The sequence below is a fragment of the Amaranthus tricolor genome, chromosome 8, assembly GCF_026212465.1.
Source record: "Amaranthus tricolor cultivar Red isolate AtriRed21 chromosome 8, ASM2621246v1, whole genome shotgun sequence".
Taxonomy (NCBI): domain Eukaryota; kingdom Viridiplantae; phylum Streptophyta; class Magnoliopsida; order Caryophyllales; family Amaranthaceae; genus Amaranthus; species Amaranthus tricolor.
Window position 1 is genome coordinate 27,512,320 of NC_080054.1, and position 21,276 is coordinate 27,533,595.

The following is a 21,276-nucleotide window of genomic DNA, read 5'->3' on the forward strand; positions in this document are numbered from 1 at the left end:
AGGGAATCAAAAGTTTTGATTAAGAGGTAGACGGAGGGATATACAAACCAATTAGTCGCGTTTGTTCGAACGACGTATTTTAAGTTCAACTCATTAAAGATTAATGTATATGTACCGTTTTATTGATGTTTACTTATATTATTCATAATGCTTACTTATCGTATCTTTAATGCCCACTTTTTTTTCAATATTTTAAACACAAAAACTTGGACGAGATGGTCTCATTATGAGACTGTCAATTATGAGATGGTCTCATTAATAACAATATTTTTTCATTATGAGATGGTCTAATTCACGTGTGTAACAACATTTTAATTTTCTGAGCATTTATCAATTTTGAAAATTGATAACTTTAAAGTTAAAATTAATACCTTTAAGATTAATTTTGAAAATTGATACCTTTGAAAATGAAAAAAATGCGCAGGTTGTTACACTCGCGAATTGGGCCGGCCCAAATTGAGGGTCTCATTATAAGTCAATCTCGTCCAAAACCAGCTGTATCTTAAATATCTACTTACATCATTCCTAATGGTCTCTCAACGAGATCGTTTCTCACAAGAATTTGTGTACACCAAATCACCAAACCTCACTAAAGCTTTAAATTAGAATTCTCATATGCTTATTTATCCCATTGAGATTACAATATTATGCAAACTAATGTGAGATCTTTTAATAGTAAATATTGCAATTTTAATGGGACAAAGCGAGTAATAATTAAAATGTCTCTGAAAACACAAATTCTTACTTGAGACGGTCTTTACAAAAGACCTTTCCAATATGGGCTGAACCATATTTCAAATTTTTTTTAAAAAAAGAAACTGTCTCACGTGCGTTTCCTAATCGCTCCCATATAACTTTTCAACTTCCATTTCAATTTTTTTACCCGACAAAACCAATGAATTTTGCCAAAGCAGTGAACTTCCATTTCAACTTCCCTCTAAATTTCACTTGCTTTTAGTTTCTTTTTCTCAACTTCTCCATTTTCGATCTCAAGCTTTTTCATTATCGTGCTTCAATTCTCTTTCTCATCTTCACCATTTGCGGTTTTCATCAAAGGTATGTATTAGGAGTTTTGTCCTTTCCATTTGCGTGTATCAAGCTTTTATTTTTTATTTTAATAACTTCACCATTGTCGTATCATCTTCACCATTTTCGTATTTTGGTGTTAAATTTGGTGCATCATCTTCACCGTTTTCGTTTTTAAAACTTCCATTTTCATTTTTTTGGAGTTAATTGTGTTATACATTAGTTGGAATTACAATCCTATGGTTTTTTTTTATTTTTTTTTATTAAAACTTCATTAATGGTGGAAGACAATGATGTTGAAGAAGACAACAAACTTGAGATTAAAGAAGGAATGTAAGTTGGTGTTTTAACCTAATTAAAGTTTGTAGTTTAATATTTTAATATTTTAAATTTGTTTGTTTTCGATTTTACTTATTCTTGATATTAGGGTTTAAAAAATGAAAATAATAAGTAATGATGTTGTCTTGGCTTCTGTATTCGCAAAGAAGAGTTAAAAAAGTTCTTTCTAAGGATCAAAAATGACGATCCTCAACAGTCAAAGGTGGCTAATTAAGTACCCAAACAAAGGACTTATTACTTATAGTAGTTGGAATATTAATATTATATATTTAGATTTATAATATTGTGTATTTGGGTTTATAATAGTGATATCTGTCGTATTGTTATGTATTCATATTTGAGATTATGTTAGAATTATAATAGTGTGTATTTGAATTTATAATATTGTGTATTTGGATTTATAATATTGTATATATGGGTTTATAATAGTATGTATTTGTGTTTATAATTGTGTGTAGTTTATAATATTTGAATTTATAAAGTAATGTTATAATCCCAACTAAATAATGTTATAACCCCAACTAAACAATGTTATAATCACAAATAAACTATGTTATAACCTCTAATAAACTATGTTATAACTCCAATTAAACTATGTTATAACTCCAACTAAATAAGGTTATGCTCCCACTACTTTAAGTTATAAAACCAACTAAAAATGATATAACCCACACTACACAATGTTATACTCTCATCAACATCAACCTATGTCAAATGTTCACAGTTATAATACCAATATTATATTATGGTATATCTAAAAATATATGTTCTTATAATACAAAATATATTATTTTATAAACCCAAATATATGTTTTTATAACCCCAAATTATATTATGTTATAACTCCAAATATATGTTGTTTTAACACCAAATATATTATGTTATAACCCTAAATATATATTGTTATAGCCCTAAATATATGTTGCTATAACCTCAAATATATTATGTTATAAATCCAAATATATTATGTTATAACCCCAAATATATTATGTTACTATACATTGTTATACTCCCAACTATATCAACGTATGCCAAATGTTCACAGTTACAATACCAATTATATTTTGGTTATATCCTCAAATATATGAATTTATAACCACAAATGCTTTTATTACAATTCTCCAAAAATTAGTCATAGTTGCCTTTTTCAATATCACCGTTTTCCACTATTGATGAACCTTAAGTTTTAAAAAAAACATAAGAAGAAACCACAATTACTTTTATTACCTTCCCCAAATAGTAGACATTATTGTCTTCTTCAACATTAATCTTTTTCATTATTGATGAAGTTTAATTAAAAATAAAAAAAACACAATCAAATTCAAGCATCAAGAGGAGGATGCAGTTGAAGGTTGTAAAAGGGAGATGAAAAAACTGATGTATTCATAATCCAGGTTGTATATTGCTTTGGAAGAGGTAGTTAATGATTAGACGTTTTCAATTCCCAAGCACAATAAACGCGCTTTACTTTTCTTAAGTAGCAGTTTTTTTTTAAATGAATTATCAAATGTGGGCTGGGTTCCTTAAGAGGCGTCTTTACAAAAGACTTAAGAGAGGACCTGCTCTGAAACATCGTGTGGCTCGAAAAGAATAATGAAACACAAGTCAAAAAAATAGAATCTTGTTTAGACACTATTTATCGTTTAAGCTTATTTTTTATATTGCGGTCAATGTGTAAGAAAAATATAATCACAAAGGATCTTGTTTGAATTGTCGAATCGCATACTTCCATAATATTAAGTTAACACATTGAATTGCGTAAAAAATCAAATGTAACAAGTATAGTGGAACAGAGGAAGTACTTATTTATTCAATTAAGATTGCAATATTATGCAAATTAATGTGAGACCTTTTAAGAGTAAGTGTTACAGCTCTAATGGAACAAAGCGAGTAGTAATTAAAATGTCTCTAAAAAAACATGTGGTTCGAAAAGAATAATATTTTTATCCAATTAAAAAATGGGTTAACATGTGAAGAGGTTACGATGAATATCGGAATTAAGAAATGGGTTCACATTGAAAAAATTAAAGAGAAGTTCTTGATGGATTATTTTTTCTAATACTAATTGGTTTTAAGATAAACTCATTAACAAATTTATTATGGTATGGCAAATTCAATAAAAAGAAAAAGTATTGAATTATCATTTGCTTTATATATTATTAATTTAATTTATATTTGTTTTTAATTTTTAAGTTAAATTTCATATTCCAACAAGATTTAATTTTGTGAGTCTCAATTTTATTATTATTTCTTTGATAATTTTAGATTAAATTATACATAAATAGGGATAACAATAGTTGAATTTGAAAACTTAATAGGGGATGAAAAAAATATTACGTTAGACTAGTGTTTGATAGTTCATTGTTGGTTGGATTAACTTGTTTAACAATTTGGTAATAATGATTTTTTACTAGCTGCTAAGGCAACTATTAAAGGAAATGTTCGATAAAATCAATTATTAATTGTTAACCATTTATGAAAAAAGTAAATCCATGATCTATAAAAGTTGAAGAGGCAGGAAATATTCTATAAAATCAATTATTAATTGTTATATTTATAAGAAAAAGTAAATCCACGATCTATAAAAATCGAAAAGGTATTACTAAATAACGGTAATTTGTAAAGTTCATAAATCACCCTTATGTGATAGGATTCAATAGGAGGATTTAATTTACCTTTTTGGTTTAGTTTATTTTACTATTATTCTTTTTGTCTGTTTACTATAGTAATTGATTAAAAATTAGACAAAAACAGAAGCTAAAAACATAAGTCACTCAAAACTACGTAATTTAGTCATAGTTTAAGTATTTTTAACACTTTTCAGAAGTTTTTTCGGATAAATATTACTCCCCTTATTTCCATAAAATTGTCATACTTTTCATTTTAATATACTTAACTTGACAATATTTCGATTTTTGGCCGTGTTCTGATCAGTTTCTTTAATTCTATGCCTTAAGAAATAGCTTGTGCTTTTGATTAACATAAAGGCTAAAGCCCTAGTAAAATATCTAGCATACTGATACTGGTTATCCAGTAACTCAGAACTTGATACATACTCTATCAAATGAACAATTACCAGAGACAAATCTCCAAATATATTGTAAATCAAAGGTAAAACAAGATATGAATAGGCATGATTTTACATCAATTTTTTCATTTACATCACTTTAAAGTAGACCCCAAGTGTCTACTCTATTTACAAGTTTAAACCATTCTCGAGTCTCGACTGATACTATCGACATTTTGTTCTGGTAAATGAGGCGAGCCAAATCTAGACGTTAGCGTGCATTATGAGATAATGTGACGAGATCAGCATAAACTTTGGCGGTAGCTCTTGAAAATTCTGCCAGGGACTCAAAAACTGAGGAGAATCCTACCTGAAGTGTCTTGATGATTATCCGTTCTGTCTCGAGCACGATGCTTTGGTGTCTATCTCTCTCGATTTCGACTTTTTGCCTCAACATTTCGAGCTGATTTCTCTTCTCATCCAGGTGCCCAGTGTGCTCATTAACACCCTGTTGCACGGTAGATGTAACCGTGAGTGCTTTGTCTTCTGCCTTTCCATATGCATGGAGTTTCCGGTTTATTTCCTCGTCAAGGCGATCAACCTTCTGTTTCTGTTGCTGTTCCAACCCCTGCTGAACCCACAATGCATGAACATTATGTTCCAAGCTTTTCATGGCACGTTTCAATGATATATCAGGCAATCTTTCGAGATAAATAGACCAGCGCTGACAAGTGACGATCAGTGTTGGCCCATTGAATCTGGTTGGTGGGAAGGAAAAACCGCTGTTATAGCTATATTTAGCTTCTGCATCGATGAACTTTGATAGCCAGCCATGGAGAGATTCGACATATGATTTTTGTGCAGAAATATAGCCCGAGAAGCAAGTGTGCCATGCATGAATTGCAGATTCTAGCTGACGGGTAGCTTGGCGCTGAGATCCACTACAAAATTGTCCTTGTTCAAAAGAGTTGAACGTGTTTGTTTCTCGCATTATCACGTTTTGAATCTCATGGGTTTTCGACATTGAATTCCAATTTCTCATCAAACTGCAGAAAATCGCAATTACAAGTATTATACAACAAGACCAGCTCACAAAAGCTATTGGCAAAAAACTAGCATGTTCTTACCCTTGCAGAAGTTCAAAAAGTTGAGGTTGGAGCTCTTCATCTCGAAGTCTCTCGATTTGTTTAGAGATTAACTCGGCATGTTTTAAAGCGACCAACATCTCATGGTACAGATCATTAGCTTCAGACGAGACTTTAGATGGGCACAAGTCATCTTCTTCTGCGTTGTTCTGCCGCCGCAACTTTGACCATTGCTGCTTATAAATCTTCCGAGTTTGCAGCCCAGCCTAACCACCACAAACAAACAGAACTTATTAAGCAAGACAAACTTGATATAGACATTCATGTAGGTGGTTGAGATGCATACCTTGATTTCATGAGAGAGTTTTTTCTCCCAAACACACAACCTCCCCAAAGTAGAAGAATGGCTACCGGATACCATTCCCGAGTGACAATCGTAGGGATCACTTTTGATTTCAGTCCATATTGAAGAAGTATCCGAAGTACATGATATTGAACTTTTGGGATCACATCCACTCTCTCCCTCTGTTGAAGAAGTGCTTGTTGAGCTAAAAGAAGCAGAACTCTTGAAAGAATATTGAGATGAAACAGACTGTTTCTTGCTAGCATTTTCTGCACCAAGATTGGAAGAGTTAGAACAAGAAAAGAGTGTCATTTGTTTGTAAAAGCTAAGCTCTAAAACTGTAGTCAATTGCTTAAGAATTCTGTCTTCAGTTATAGTAGTCCTGTCTCTTTACTAATTACAGTAACCCTCAGTGTAACATGATTCGCCAGCTAATTCGCTTCTTGGATTTGTGATTCGCTCAAAATAACCCTTAAATAGCCTAAAATTGACCATAATTTTTGATTCGCAATTCGCAAGGAGATTAGTGAATCATGTGACAGTGGTAACACTAAAGTGAGAAATGCATAAAACAACCTAAGAAGATACATATATCCTATAACATACAAGGGATATAGCTAGAAGCGATGAATATGCAACATATATTTATGGCCTCAACCATCCGTTTAAGGTTTTAGTTGAGTTGGTAACTAGACATGACCCCTTAGGCAAAAGGTTGTTCGAGTAAAAGTATGGATGCAGCACAAGTCTTCATCATAACTGGAGCTTATAATTCCAGTAGAAAGGTGAGGTAGATGATATTCGAACTCGTGACGTGGGCTTGGATAGAGAAATACCAACATCAATCCAAAATTGACAAACAGATAATGAACCACAAAGGTTAAGCAGTCAACACCCAGCAGGCTCAGCATCTTATTGACCAAATGAAGTTTTGACAGCATTAAGCAAGTGAGTTTTCCTGTGGATCAATGGTTATGGAGGGATATATTGTCTTGGGAAACACAATCACGCAAAGCTGGTTATATGAAGCAAGCTAGCTGACCAACCATTACTTTGATCTCTATCAACACAAACTCAAGAGCAGTTATAATACACACAAAGATCAAAACCTAACAAATTTCTGTTAAGTACACACTAAGTCGTTACTTTACTTCCTAGTTCCTAGCTTTACAAATATACTTCATATCTTAAGATTTTGTGTTCATGCATTTAGAACTGTTGATGAGGGCGGAGCAAAAATACACAATAATTTTTATATTCATATTTATTTTACATATTCTTAAAGTTTTAGGTACTAAAAGCTGCTAATTAAACTAAAGGGAACCAAAAGTAATTTTATATTTGAGATTCCTAAATTTAAAGTTTATGTACACTCGGAAACTTTACATAAATCCAGCTCTAACACTGCTATCTTTGTTACCCAAAAAGACATTTTACATGAAGTACCTATCAGATCCTCAACACTCGACATGAATATAACACTTAAAAACTCTTATTTTACACTAAAAATATTGTATTTTTGTATAATTTTACCCAAAAAGATACTCAAACACATACTAATGTTAAATAACTTTTTGTAATTCATAATTCATATAATGGTACTATCATGATTCAATGCAGTCAACAACTCAACTTTGAATCCGTCATCATTTTTTATGCACATTTATGCCATTTTCTACAAACTAAAGAATTGCTGATTTTAATGATTAAATTATTATCACATTTAACTATCATTTATATAATTTAAGTCATATAATGGTACTATCGTGATTCATGATATGAAATAAAGCAATTAAATAATTTGGCTGACATAAAAGAGTATATTCCTACCAAATCATTGATTGAAAATTGATAAATTAGGGCATAAAAAATTGAAAAGAGGGAAAATAAAAACACCCACCTTTAATATCATGAAAAGTTGGATGAGAAGAAAATTTATCAATTTCCAGCATCTTAGAAACCTCCAAACCAGACTGAAAAGCCCTAAAAAATTGAACCTCAACATCTTTTAATGCTTCCATTAATTCCTTCCCATTCTCTTTCCTCTGTTTTTCCTCTTCACAAACCCTAATCTGTTTATCCTTGAATTCTCTTTCCTCTTTGACTTTCTTCTCAATATCCCCAATCATATTGAAGAAATCCCACTTACATTCACTTTCAACACAATTGACCCCAAAATCATCCACAAAATCTTCATAAATCTCACAATCTCTCTCCTCTTTCTTTTCCTCCTGATTCTCCAGGTTCGCAAAAGCGATGATAAAATTCGACGGAGGAGAAGAGTAGCAAGTGATAAACACGCCAATGGCGGATGAAACAGAGGAGAGAGAATGAATATACTTGGAATGAGCATCAGCAAAAGCTTGCCTGTACTTCACCGCATCTTTAATGAGGTGTAATCTTGCTTTGCAGATAGAAATTGCGTCGGAATTCTGCCCTAACGTTAACCTCTTGAGTGTTTTCTCCGGCATTAATGGAGTCGAAATAGAACAACCCATATTGTGCTTTTCTTAATGCTGAAAGATTGAGATGGGTGATAATAATGGCGGATTTTAAGTGCAAAAAGTAGAGAGAAAAAGGCAGAAAAGTGATGACAAAATTTGGGTAATTATTGGTGGGGATTATGATGTGATGAGATGTGAAAAAGTTGTGTCAGAAAATGGCAAATTGCAAATTGCGACAAGAAATTAGGAAATGAGACAAAAAATTGTGATCAATGTAGGATAATTTTGATTTAGGGAGGTGTAATTTTGGTAGAATGTAGGAGTAGATTAGTACAGAATTTTGCCGCCATTGTTGTAGTTTCTAATGGGGTTTTGGTGATTGGCGCGTAGTGAGTGATGAGCAAGTTAACAGTAAGATTGGCAGTTTAAGATCTTCGTAACAAACTGATTTTATTATTATTATTATTATTATTATTATTATTATTATTTTATGAAATAGTTGATATTAATATGAAATTTATGAGAACCACATCAGTCTAAAAATATCTACGTGATAAAGCAAGAAGCCTAGCCTACTATGACTACTTTTCCCACTATCCCATTAATTTAAATCATTTTTAATTTATGAAAATTAAATTTGCTTTATTTTTATTATTTTTTTCATTTCATAATAGAACATTTTATTAATTATAGTTTTAAAATTTAGTATTTTTATACAACAATTTTAATGTTTATTTTTCTTAAAGCCTAGCCTCATTGTTTATTCTCCTTAAAGCCTAGCCTTATTGTTTATTCTCCTTAAAGCCTAGCCTCATTGTTTATTCTCCTTAAAGCCTAGCCTCAATGCTTATTCTATTACGGTCATATAAGAATTTTTTTATTCTTCTAAAAACCAAATTTTTTTTAATATGTAATTTTTATAATTTTTCATTTAGTCAAAATAAGGATATTTAATATCAAAATATACATAAAATTACATGCAAAAAAAAATATAATAAATGTTGGATAACAAAGGAAGTATCAATTATGACTCACAGTCTTTCTTAGATTCACATTCACATATTTAATTTACATTTTCACTTTCATTTCGCATCCAATGAAAATGAATACATGTTAGCAACAAAGTAAAAATACACAAAAACATTCAAAATTATGTTTATTTTTCGTATTCTTAACCTATAAATCCTAAATACAAGTAACTAAACTAAAATTATAAAAATTATAAAACAGATAATTTTAATATAAAGCATGTTATTATACAGTCGGACACTTAACAATTAACATATGTATAAATCCACAATTGGTGCATGTTATGAAGAGGTATGATTCATATCAATGAAACATTAGAAAGCAAATAAGTCTCCACTCGCCACCAAGATTAGGCTGCCATTCCATTATAACTAAAATCAAAATGCAACGGCCAAATCATCCCAAAAGCCTAAGTCACGATGGCTCACTATTTTGTCCATACATGACGTTTAATTCTTTCTTATCAATAATTGAAGAAGCAGTCCATGTAAAATAGTAATCCAAAAACAATTACAGTCACTTTGAATATCAAATAAGTGTTCAAAATAGACTCGAAATTTGCTCGACCTTGTAGTCGAAGCCGATTTAACCCGACTTGAAAAAATAATTACAATTATGTAAAAAACAATATAAACACAAAACCCGAATTCAAACCCACCCGAAAAACCTAATTCAAATCAACCGGATGACCCGAATGAACACCTCTAAGCGCTCTTGCTTGCCTACTAGGGTAATCATCACCCATACGAAAGTAGATCTTCTTTGTCTTTCAATGTTAATTTGTTATTTCACAATACAAAGTTCTAGACATGAGCCGATGATCTCACTGGCCGTAACCTCGTTATCTTCTTCAATAAAGATATGACCGACTTTCTGTATAATATGATTTGCCTTTCGATCATCATAAACTAATGTTCAGCTGCATGCATAAAAATCCAGAAATACATATATTAACAGTTTCGAGATCGTGGAATCGAAGATCAGTACTGGGATGTCCCAAACAATGATTAACTCATCATTTTTCAGGGTTCCTTCATCAGATTCTTTCCTTTTTCATTCTGCTCATGAAATAATTTAACATAATATCTCAAAGTTATAATGTTACATTTTACATTTAAAGAATTTAAATTAAAAGATCATAACCTTCCATTTTATCTTTCTAAATAGTTTATAACTTGATCAGAAGTCTGAAAAAAAAGGTTTGGGCTATTAGATACAACAAAGATAATAGCATGACAAGAAAAAAAGGGTGAAACTTCCATCAGCTGTTACCGACATCCATGGGCGTGGCACAAGGAGCTAAAGTTTTGGCCGGGAGACTACTTACACCGCCACCTCTAAGGGATAAAGTTGGGCCCCTAGCTGAGCTAGCTCTCGATATTAGATTTGAGTCAAGGAACACGACGACAACAGTTATATCATCGTGGAAATGTCGACGAACGCCACGGTCTATCTTTTTCAAATCAGAGTATCTCATCTCTCGTTTTTTAGCGGCTTCCTGCAATGCCGTTTTTACCAGTCTTCTAGCACTTCCCTATACAAATTCGACAAACAATTAAAAACAATCAGTAGAAACGTTAATGTGCAAAAGTTCTACTAAAATGATATTAGAAACCGTAGATATCTTAGAACGTTCGAGGTTACATATAGGTTAGACTTTGCAACGTAAATCTGTTAAGTATACAACGTTCACGTCATGAGAAGGGTAATGCAACAACATTCCATTACCCTTGTTCACTGTCACATGATTCAATAATCTCCTTGCGAATCGCATATCAAAAAAGTGTATTATGGTCGATTTTGGGCTATTTAGGGTCATTTTCAGCGAGTTGCGAATTCAAAAAGCGAATTAACTAACAAATTATGTTACACTATCCTTGTTAGTGATAATAAACATGCGAAAGGCGTGCTACGACAAAAGGACTTCCAATTTCAACCTCCCCATCTAAGTTGGAGTCCTTTAAGCCCCTTTCCCTTCCCTCATTTGGGGTATAAATATAACACTGTGCTAAAAATCCTCGGACTGTACCGAAGCACAACCAACCATTTAACTAATAAAATATCGACTTCACTGCAAATCGCCTAGCAAAAAAAAGATTCCTACTCTAATTCCTAATTTTTTCTCTATATTAGTAGGAGTCCGATATCCTGCTTGAAATTAAAAATTCCTCCACTATACTTTTTTAATGTAGGTTGGCTGAGGGAAGGGGAAGGTGAAAATCAAACCTTAACATATTTCCTAGCAAGTGGTATTTGTTCTCCAACTGAGACAAGACCAAATTCTTCTCTATTGTAAATTCATACGGTCAACTCAGTCCTCTGAGGGAAATAGTGTTAACCCAGTTAGTTTCACTAATAAGATTTCAGTGACAAGACGATCTAGACAATTCCTTCAAAATAACGGGTATATTTGGCGCTAACGCAAACCCAAGCACACAAAGATCAACATTCTACACCAAGCATTAGGTGGTTGATGTTTAGCCTTGCAAGCAAAAAGATAAAAGTTATCGATGAAACACATGAATAGTTTAGTAACCAAAAAATGTTCTTACATTGTGTGGACTGCTTTGGACAATATCAACTGCTTCTTGATTGGTTAGGTGCTCCCAGAGACCATCAGAAGCAAATATAACGAACTGGTCGTGCGGCTGAAGCTCATGCACAGAAATCGTTGGATCCGAGCTCAGAATTGGCTTCTTGAAAGGTTCTCGGAGGCGAAATTTAGCATATAAAGGCTCCCTGTTGTACTCCGCCTTTTTTAGATATACATCACCAATAGATCTAGACACCTGCAGGAGAATATTCCGATAAGATTTTGAACACGTAGAAACTTCAAGTGAGAAGGAAAATGGACAATATAAACTAACTTCAATCAGCTCCAGCTCAAACTAGTCATTTTATACAATAGAGTATTCAACTAGCTTTTTTATTTTTATATGTTAGGTGAGGATATCCCCTTACAGGCAAGAGGGGAAGGGCGATATTAAGGGAAACAATATAGTAGTTCAAAAGAAATTATTAGGGCGAAAAGGATAGAAAAAGGTCAATTGAGAAAGGTGAAAATTTAAAAGGGGAAAAAGGTCATACCGAGGGAGGTAGTTCTTTTTGAACATCCTTTTTTATTTTGTTTCCTCTCTCCTTCGTTAACTCACTTTCTCTTTCCTTTCCAGTAACAAGTAATTTCTCTCTATACTCTCCCCCTCTATCCTTTTTCTTCGGCATCTTTTCCTTTTCGCCTCATGTAGTATTCTATGTTACTCCAATAAAGTAATAATAGGGAGAACTAGTGCTCGAAAGAGTTTTCTCACTCTTCGTCCCTCTTTTCTTGCCTATTTTTGGTTGGCGTTCCAAATCGTTAACCCGTATTTGGGAACGTCTGATCTAGACCGCATGTGATCTATAGTTTCAATGATATTACATTCTAGGGATGCAAACAAATACAAAAGCTTACAACAAAATTCCAATGCCAACAATAAAAAGGTCTTGATCTTAGCAGATGTAGCATAATTCGTCAACAAGTTCGATTTTTGAGTTCGCGATTCGCACAAAATGATCCATAAAGAGCCCAACGACCATGATTCACCTTTTGCAATTTGCGACTAGCAAATCATGCGAGATTCATCTTAACAATATGGATCAACTACATTCACACAGACGCACGTGGAAAATCTTTGCCTACATAGATTTTGCTTTGTTTGACCCTTTCCAAATCTATGAGAATATTATTCTAATGATCATCTACACGTCATTCCTCACTCTTGTTATCAAAGTCATATTCGATTTACCTCTGAACCTCTTCGTGTTCGTTGCATCATATAGCAACTCTTTTGAACTCCCGACACTGAACCCTAAAGTTGGATTTGGATTTGGGTCTTCCCTTAGAAAACGGATTTGGATCCAGATCCATATGGACCCGATCCAGATCTGACTCGTTGCCATCCCTACTTGTGTGTATCCATAATTTTTCCTCCCTAGCACAGTATTTTGGTCAAAAAGGAAAAATGAAAAGGTCAAATGTGTCCGCGCCATGAATCGACATGGGTAGCCCTCTACAAGTTACGTACGTGTGGCAGCTTATGGCAACCTAGGCACGACCCATGTCCACCTAAATCATATGCTTCACGATTAATACTTGTGTTGTAAAAGTTCGAGTCAAGGTACTTGAAACACTTGCTTCCAATAAGCTCCTTGGTACCAAACTTTACAACGTCTCTACTCTAATCCTTTGTGCCAAAACGACATTCCTATAAAATATGTCAAACTTCAACCTATGTTCAACGTTTTAAATTCTAACGCACGCCTATGCATCTTTAAAATTGACTCATCTCTAGTTTCCTCAACTAATATGATGCCATCATAAAATATCGTGCATCATCAAACATCTCCCTTCTCTGTGGATAAGGTTTTGTTATCTCATCTAAGATCACTTCATACAGGAAAAAACAAATTTTGATGTAAATTAATCGTCAATATTAATATTGGACCTCCAACTACCTTTGATACACTCACCTTTGCATGGGGCTAAACCAACTCAATTTTTATTTTCATGTGTTAATTTTTACACATTTCAATAGTTTTTTAATCAAATGATTTGGGCTTAGGCTCTCGCAACCTTTGCTTCTCCTATGATGTCCAATGTCCTTAGTCGCATAATTGATGTAGTTCTCATCTTAGTCCAAATTAAAAATGCATCCTTTAAGGTTGTCTTCAAAGCAAAAGTTTTAGTGTTCCCTTTTAGGTAGCACTGTTTAATTCTTCCTTACCCTTTGAATTTATTCAATTTTGATTACACACAAAAATCAAGGACTAAAAATTATGATGGGTGACTACACATTCAACTAGTATGGCCTTACAATTTAAACAACTTCAATCTTTTTTCTTAGTCAAGATTGAAGTAAGCAAAGTTGATAAAACACACTATATTTCTATAAGTTTCAAGTATTAAAAAAATCATGTTTTTACAAAATCCAAAATGGAGTTTTCCTCCTCATTTCTTGTTTCATATCTAAAGTCTTAATGGACATCCTCAAAACCACTTTGTGTACTGCCAACATAATGGGATACTTCGCATCATAATGTGTAACTCTTCTCAAAATATACTTGAGTACTCCCTAAACTACCTCTTAAAGAACATTTGCACTATATTTTCAATACTTTCCTTCCATACAAAGGTTTACTCTAATAACTATATCATTTATTTTGCACACCTTTACTACATCATGGGCTGACAACTCATTCATCATAATACCAACTTTGTTATCTTCCAATCATGTTTTAAACACCACATTTTGCATAAAATTTCCTATCCTTTGAAAGTTTTCACAACCCAAATATGCATATTTCATAACCACGCTTTGTCTCCTTCGCACAAACATTTTTCTCATGACATCAACCATCTTTAGTTACTTCTGTAAATCATTTCAAGCTGCTTATCTTAGCATAGATCCAATTATTTTTAATTGGTATCTATCCATAAGCCTAATAATTTATGCTCATTTGACACCATAATTGAGAGATGCAATAACAAAGACAATGTCAGCGCCTTAATTCAAAAGATTACGCTACATGAACTAATATATTAGTTCCACATAATTCTTCGTTCCATAAAAATGATAATTGGAAAGGGCGAACAAGAATATTTAAAATGGAACACAGAGTATAGAAGTTTATGGTCAAACATGATCTCATCACATATTTCCCAAAAGACCCCCATGCCATAGTACCAAACAAGGACGCAATATATCATATTCATATCTAAGGAGTTGTGAAAGCCTTTAAACACAACGCATAGTACAGGTCTAAAAAATTGCATTTAGGCCATTCAAGGAATATATCATGCGACACCCGCATTACGCCATTATCACGTCGTCATAACCGAAATTGCATTTTTGCATTATACCTTATACACAGCTCGATATTAATTTTTGCATATATAGTCTGATTCTCTCAAAATCCTTAAATTCAAGTTGTTGTTTTTGTGCACCTTGCAATTTTTAAAGCATTGGCGACAATTAGCTATTGCATAAGGTTGTGTTTGATAACAAAATTTGTTCAAATTATACATAAATAAAAATTTTGAGAATGAAAAGGTTTGGCGGTCATTCTCAACTTTAACTACTTTCGAAATAAGCGTTAAATTGGCTTGAGTCCAAATTTAAAGTTTTTTTATTTGCCAAACATTAAATTTAAGTCAATTTTAGATTTATAAATGAAATCATTGTTCCCAAACACAACATAAGGGAAACTGGGGTACCTAAAATGCCTCTCAAAATATTGGTTTGACACTAAAATTCAACGATTTTTGTGAGCTTCATCAAGGAAATAGGGAAAAGAGGTAAACATTCTTGTAAACCACACTCGAGATTCGAAGCTAGTAAAAACTGTCAAAGAAAACATACTGCAAAAACAAGGTAACCAATTATTTGCAAGAAAGGAAACGTAAGCTTGCTAGAGAATAAACCAAATCAAAGAATAAACACTTCCAAAACACCACAGCAAATAAATAAATTCACAAAACTCCCTCCTAAGTTTCCTTGATCCAAATTCCAAATGAATCATTTAAACATCACCTCCAAATAATAACAAAATGAATGTAGCCTAATTATATAATGTAAGTGATTCAAGTCATAATCACAAGTTCAATCTGATAACGCAATTTACTTTTCACGAATGTCATCACATATCTACAGTCACCCTCAATACAACTCCAAGCTAATACCCTCTCTTCATAAGAAGAGTAATTCAATTCAAAATGGGAGCATTCACAACACCACTCCCCTTCTTTTAAAAAAAATTATCTCTTACAAACAAGTTCAATGTGAAGAAAGACATACGCAACAACATTGGGTATCTCTCTCAACCTCTACATCTTTCTCTCTAAAAGATTACTCTCGTAATATCACGTTTAGCAAGGGGTGATCAACAGGCCGAGCCCTTATCAGCCCGTTTTTAGAAAAGTTTTGTAAGGGCCGGGTTGAAAATGGGTTGGGCCAAAAACGGGCTCTATTATAATTCAAATAAAGCGGACTATAAAAGGGCTTAATAAGGGTTGGAAACAGGCCCTTGTAAATTGCATAATTAATGAATAATTTAATTATTATAAATGACAATGCCAATGGGGATTATTAAAATTTCTACAATTTAATTATTATAAATGATAATTAAATTATAATAAATTGAGCAATGGGATTATAATATTTTTTTAATAATAAAAACAGGCCGGATAGAACTGCAAAGGCCTATTAAATTTAAAAGGCCCTTATCGAACCCGGCCCATTGAACACCTCTACGTTTAGCTAACATAGCTTTTGCAACTTAGCAGACTTTACGTCCAAAAACAGCAAATTAGATATTTTTAAAAGTCAAACTATTTCCTATGGCTTCATCTAGCTCCTTATGTCAAGTATCATTAATGTTATATGAGCCTTTGCTACATGCTAAACCCTCAACTCCCTTGCCTTCACTCAATTTAATTTAACCATCATCTAAATATATAGAGCTCCCTGCTGCCAAAAAGGCCGTCTGCTACAAAGGAACACAGTGAATTCAGTACATAACATTCAAAGATGTTCCATGCTACATAGTACATAGCATATAGTCGACCAACTATACATCCTATGAGAAATATCTAGCCTAAAGCACTGAAGCATGAAAACGAAGAAATAACAATTTATGGGCTGGAAAATGCAGAATGGGCAATAGAACTTACCTGTATCAAGCCTTTTACCCGCCATACATTATGCTTCAAAACTACAATTTTTGAGTCTTCTGGATGCATAGCGTGCATCTCTTGTCTAACAGATTCAATACTAACATTGTGTTCTGCGGACAACTGGATGGCAAGAACCTCACCAGTCGCCTTGACAGTCCTTCCAAGCACAGCACGAGAGTCCCCAAGATTGGCAATGTAAAGGATACCATTACAAACGACACCAACTAGACAGCAAGACCCAACAGCAGCAATTTGGGGCTTAATGGGCCACTGTTTGGCAACAATGGAGAAGAACCCTTCTTCGGTTGCTTGAAATGCTTTCCTTATCACATCAACTGACATTGACTGTTGCTCCGCAGCAAATCCTATAAAAAAAGAAGCATCGCCAACTGAATAAACGAAACAAGACATGTAATTCACGAAGTTTGACAACAAAGTACACGAATCACATCTCTCTATGTAATTTAAAAAGAATCCTTAGTTAGCCTAGTGTTTTAAAACTTTCTCGGGTTTGATTCTCAAGAAGGCTTCATCTCATCCTATGTTACTTGGCTCGGGTACTGATGTCGGATACTGATACGTGTCTAAGTGCCGGATACGTCTAAATATTCAATCTTATGCCTTAAATGAAGTGTTTAAGTGCCATACCAATGTCCGAGCATCAAGGATTGGACACAAGTACGTGAAACAAAATGAAAAGTCCGAGTAACATAGAATTCATCTCTCCTTGCTATAGCTTACCCCGAATAAAAAAGAGTAATTTAATCAAGAAACCATAGTAAAGAATCAACATCAACACAACTAAGCAATATAGTTTTCTGTGACTCAGTTTCCTATCAGAAATAAAAACATATTAGCAACAATACGATCATAACATAAACACAGGTCACCTAACTTACTTTTGAGGTGGTGAAAGAGATGATCATTGATATAGCGCGACGTCTCAGGCCCTCCATGGCCATCATAGATTCCAACAAATGTTCCGTAAGGGCCAGAATCGAGAAAACTCAAACAACCCGACTCTATCTGGCTTTGATCTTCAAGCAAATTATTTGCTTGAACAACAGCCATAGAAAATTCACCATTAATATGCTTCCCAGTATCCTTATACCAAAGAAGCCCCTCTTGTCGTCCTGCTGCATCCGAACCTGAGTGAGAATAACGGTCTGAAGATGGCCGCCAACAGGCGTTCAGGAATGATATCAACCTCGATAACATCCCTCATTTCACCTAGGTCAACCTTCAATTCCTCCACATCCACAATGGATGCAAGTAGCAACTTTTATACACAACTTCAACTGTTTAATTTCCTATACATATAAACAACAATACCATAATTTCAGCAAATTTGATCAAAAAAATAGTGCTAAAAACAAAAAAAGGTCAAACAAAGTTCAATAATCAATCACTTTATAACACATAAGTAAACCCTCTTCAAAACTCTAAATACTAAAGCCTATTGATGAAAATAACACTAACCCAATAAAACTAAGTCCCAAATAAGAAAATTTCCCACCATCAAAATTGAACCCATATCAACAAAATAACAATAACCCATCAAAGCAAACAATCACCCAATTGAATATACAAGATAAAAATCAAAACTTGAAACTATTTAAAAGCAAAAAACTAAGAACAAAGAAAGGAAAACAAGATAACATTAAAAAAAAAAAAGATAGATAAACTTACAGTAGACTATGTTGAAAATTAAGAAGATTCTGATCAACTGTAAAACCAAACTGCAAAGATCTAAAACAAACACTGAAATTGAACACAAAATAAGTAAAAATGAAAAGGGTTAGATCTACAGATCCATTAAAAATGATTAATATTGCATACCAGATAAGTTTTATGCTATATAATGGTGTGAGAAGTTTGTGAACTGTATAAGAAAGGAAGAAGACTGTTGACAAAAAAGGGAAAGGATAAAAGGAACAGAAGAAAGGGGTAAAAGGGGAAGGGAAGTAGAATTGGATTTGTGTAAATAAAAGATTGGTGATGAATATATAAATAAAGTGATGAAGTAAGAGTTTGTGTTTGTGTGTTGTAAGAAAATGTGTGTATAAAAAGGCTAAAGCAGACAAAAACCTTATTAACAAAACCAACAAATTGATGGCTGAAAGCCAGCAATGCAAATGCATCTATTTGGGCTCCACTTACCATGCCTTTTACCCAAAACTCTAGAGAGATTTTAGGGTAAGAACCTAAGAGGATATAGATTGCCTTCATTACTTTTGTCCCTCTTTGTCTAGTAATTGAGTGATTTTAAATTTAAATTTTTTAATAATTAATTAATTAACCTAAATCTTTGTGAAAATGTATAAAATATCGTTATTTTTATTATTATTATTATCCGCTAAATTAAAATAAGTATATTTTATTTACTATAAATAAAATAAAGAATTAAAAGTATTTCATTATCTCAATGTCATTAAATGGCTCTCATTTGAGGTGGGGTTTGGGAGGGTTGGATGTGCATAATTTCATCCTTATTAATGATAAAACTAATAAAAGGGTTATTTGCAATTGACCCTTAGTAGCAAATGTCTTGTACAACTTCATATAAATTAAATAAAAAGTTTATATAATTTAATGACCAATTTTACTTTAGTCTGTTATAATCGGAAATCATAGAATTATTTTTGGCAATGTTATAATGGACATGAAGAATATCTCTAGTTATCGTAATCAAATCAAATATTTGTTTATTTTTTTGTTGAATATATGTTTGTTTTACCTTTATTATTTTTGGCGGTAAAAATTATTGGGTTTAGAATATGTGTAATTAGGAATGATGCATTTTGAATACTTTTAGTATAGAGAGATTAAGAGTATGTTTTAGCATAAGTGGGATATAATGTTTATGATGATGAGATTAAGTACGTTTGGATAGAGAATCACGGTTTATCCTAGTGGCTAAGATTTTTCTTTGGGAGATTATCAATAGTACTCTTGCATTTTGGCACTTTATCAATGATACTCCTAAGTTTTTTTTATTATCAATGGTATCCTTATATTATTGAGCGTTTTACAACAGTAACCTTTTAAAACTTTTTCCGTCCAAAATCGTTCAAAACTATTAACTTTCTTTTATGTTTGAATTGAAAAATAAAAGAAAAAGAAAAAAGTTAACGATTTTGGACGATTTTTGACGGAAAAAGTTTTAAAAGGTTACGGTTATAAAACACTTAATAGTACGAGGGTACCATTGATAATAAAAAAAATTTTAAGGATACCATTGATAAAGTGCCAAAACTCAGGAGTACCATTGATAATTTCCCTTTTTCTTTTCACCCTTGTAAGAGAAATTTGACTTTCACCACCTATAAAAAGATTAATTTTATCTTTCCTCTTACCTATAAAAATTATCTTTTATCCTTAGTTTTAGTCTCATTTTATATCTTTCACATGTATTTCAATTACTTTATTTCACCCTAAAAAACGACCTGTTAGCTACACGTATCTTGCTTGAACTAAGGATCTAAAGATTATTGCTAGTAGCAATGCTTTAACCAAGGATCTAAAGATTCTAGATTAGTTCACCTTAACACCAGTAGAAGAATATTGGTAGATAGTTATACAATATACATAGAATAAGTTCCTTGCTAAATAGTTTAGGAAAATTTGTAGTGCATGCACTTTTTAAGATTTTAATTTTAATTACAAGTAGCTTATTATCCAATTTTTCCAAATATAATGATAATAATTTATTCTCTTTCTATTCTCACTTGATTATGATTTTGTCTTATGATGGAGTATCAGGTTATTATTGCTCCTCGGTTAAACTGATGAAATTAGTGATTAACATAATAAAGTTAAATTTTTTATTAGTCAATGAAATGTTAAACTGGTTAGAAATGCATAACAAAAATATTTTAAATCATTGGAAGTAATTGTATTAGTCGTTATCATCATATATAGTGTATCCCACTTATAAGAAAGAAAAATAAGGCGACAACTCATAACCATAAAGGAGAGTGCGGCCAAAGAGTATATCAGCTCGAGAAGAAATTCATTTTATTAGTGATTAATTAATTAGAAAATACTTGAATTTTGATTGTTTAATATGATTAATAGATATAATAAATGGTATTTCCAATAAAATATAAAAATTTTGAATTAAATAATGAATTTTAATAAAATATCAAAGAGCGTTTAATTAACTAGAGAAAATTTTTTTTATTAAGATCAAAGATAAAGATGAAAAGTCCTCCCAAAAAAAAGATAAAGATGAAAAGTTGCCGCCTAAATGTACAAGTTACCTCGGGAAGTAACCAATCAAGAGCAGAGCG

General features: G+C 32.5%; 2 protein-coding genes across 2 annotated transcripts; both read right to left on the reverse strand.

Annotated features, from left to right (window-relative positions):
• Positions 1–4,461: 4,461 nt before the first annotated feature.
• LOC130821219 (protein ALTERED PHOSPHATE STARVATION RESPONSE 1-like) lies at positions 4,462–8,656 on the reverse strand. The gene is made up of 4 exons (XM_057686898.1): positions 7,701–8,656; positions 5,804–6,069; positions 5,500–5,723; positions 4,462–5,418 (listed from the first exon to the last, which is right to left on the reverse strand). Exons 1-4 carry the CDS (start codon positions 8,296–8,298, stop codon positions 4,644–4,646), a joined length of 1,863 nt encoding a protein of 620 aa, XP_057542881.1. The 5' UTR covers positions 8,299–8,656; the 3' UTR covers positions 4,462–4,643.
• Positions 8,657–9,821: 1,165 nt separating this feature from the next.
• Positions 9,822–19,072, reverse strand: LOC130820698 (probable protein phosphatase 2C 60). The gene is made up of 6 exons (XM_057686169.1): positions 18,824–19,072; positions 18,674–18,745; positions 17,884–18,294; positions 16,982–17,349; positions 11,826–12,062; positions 9,822–10,807 (listed from the first exon to the last, which is right to left on the reverse strand). The coding sequence occupies exons 3-6, from the start codon at positions 18,200–18,202 to the stop codon at positions 10,535–10,537; spliced, it is 1,197 nt and encodes a 398-aa protein (XP_057542152.1). The 5' UTR covers positions 18,203–18,294; positions 18,674–18,745; positions 18,824–19,072; the 3' UTR covers positions 9,822–10,534.
• Between the last annotated feature and the right edge of the window lie 2,204 nt (positions 19,073–21,276).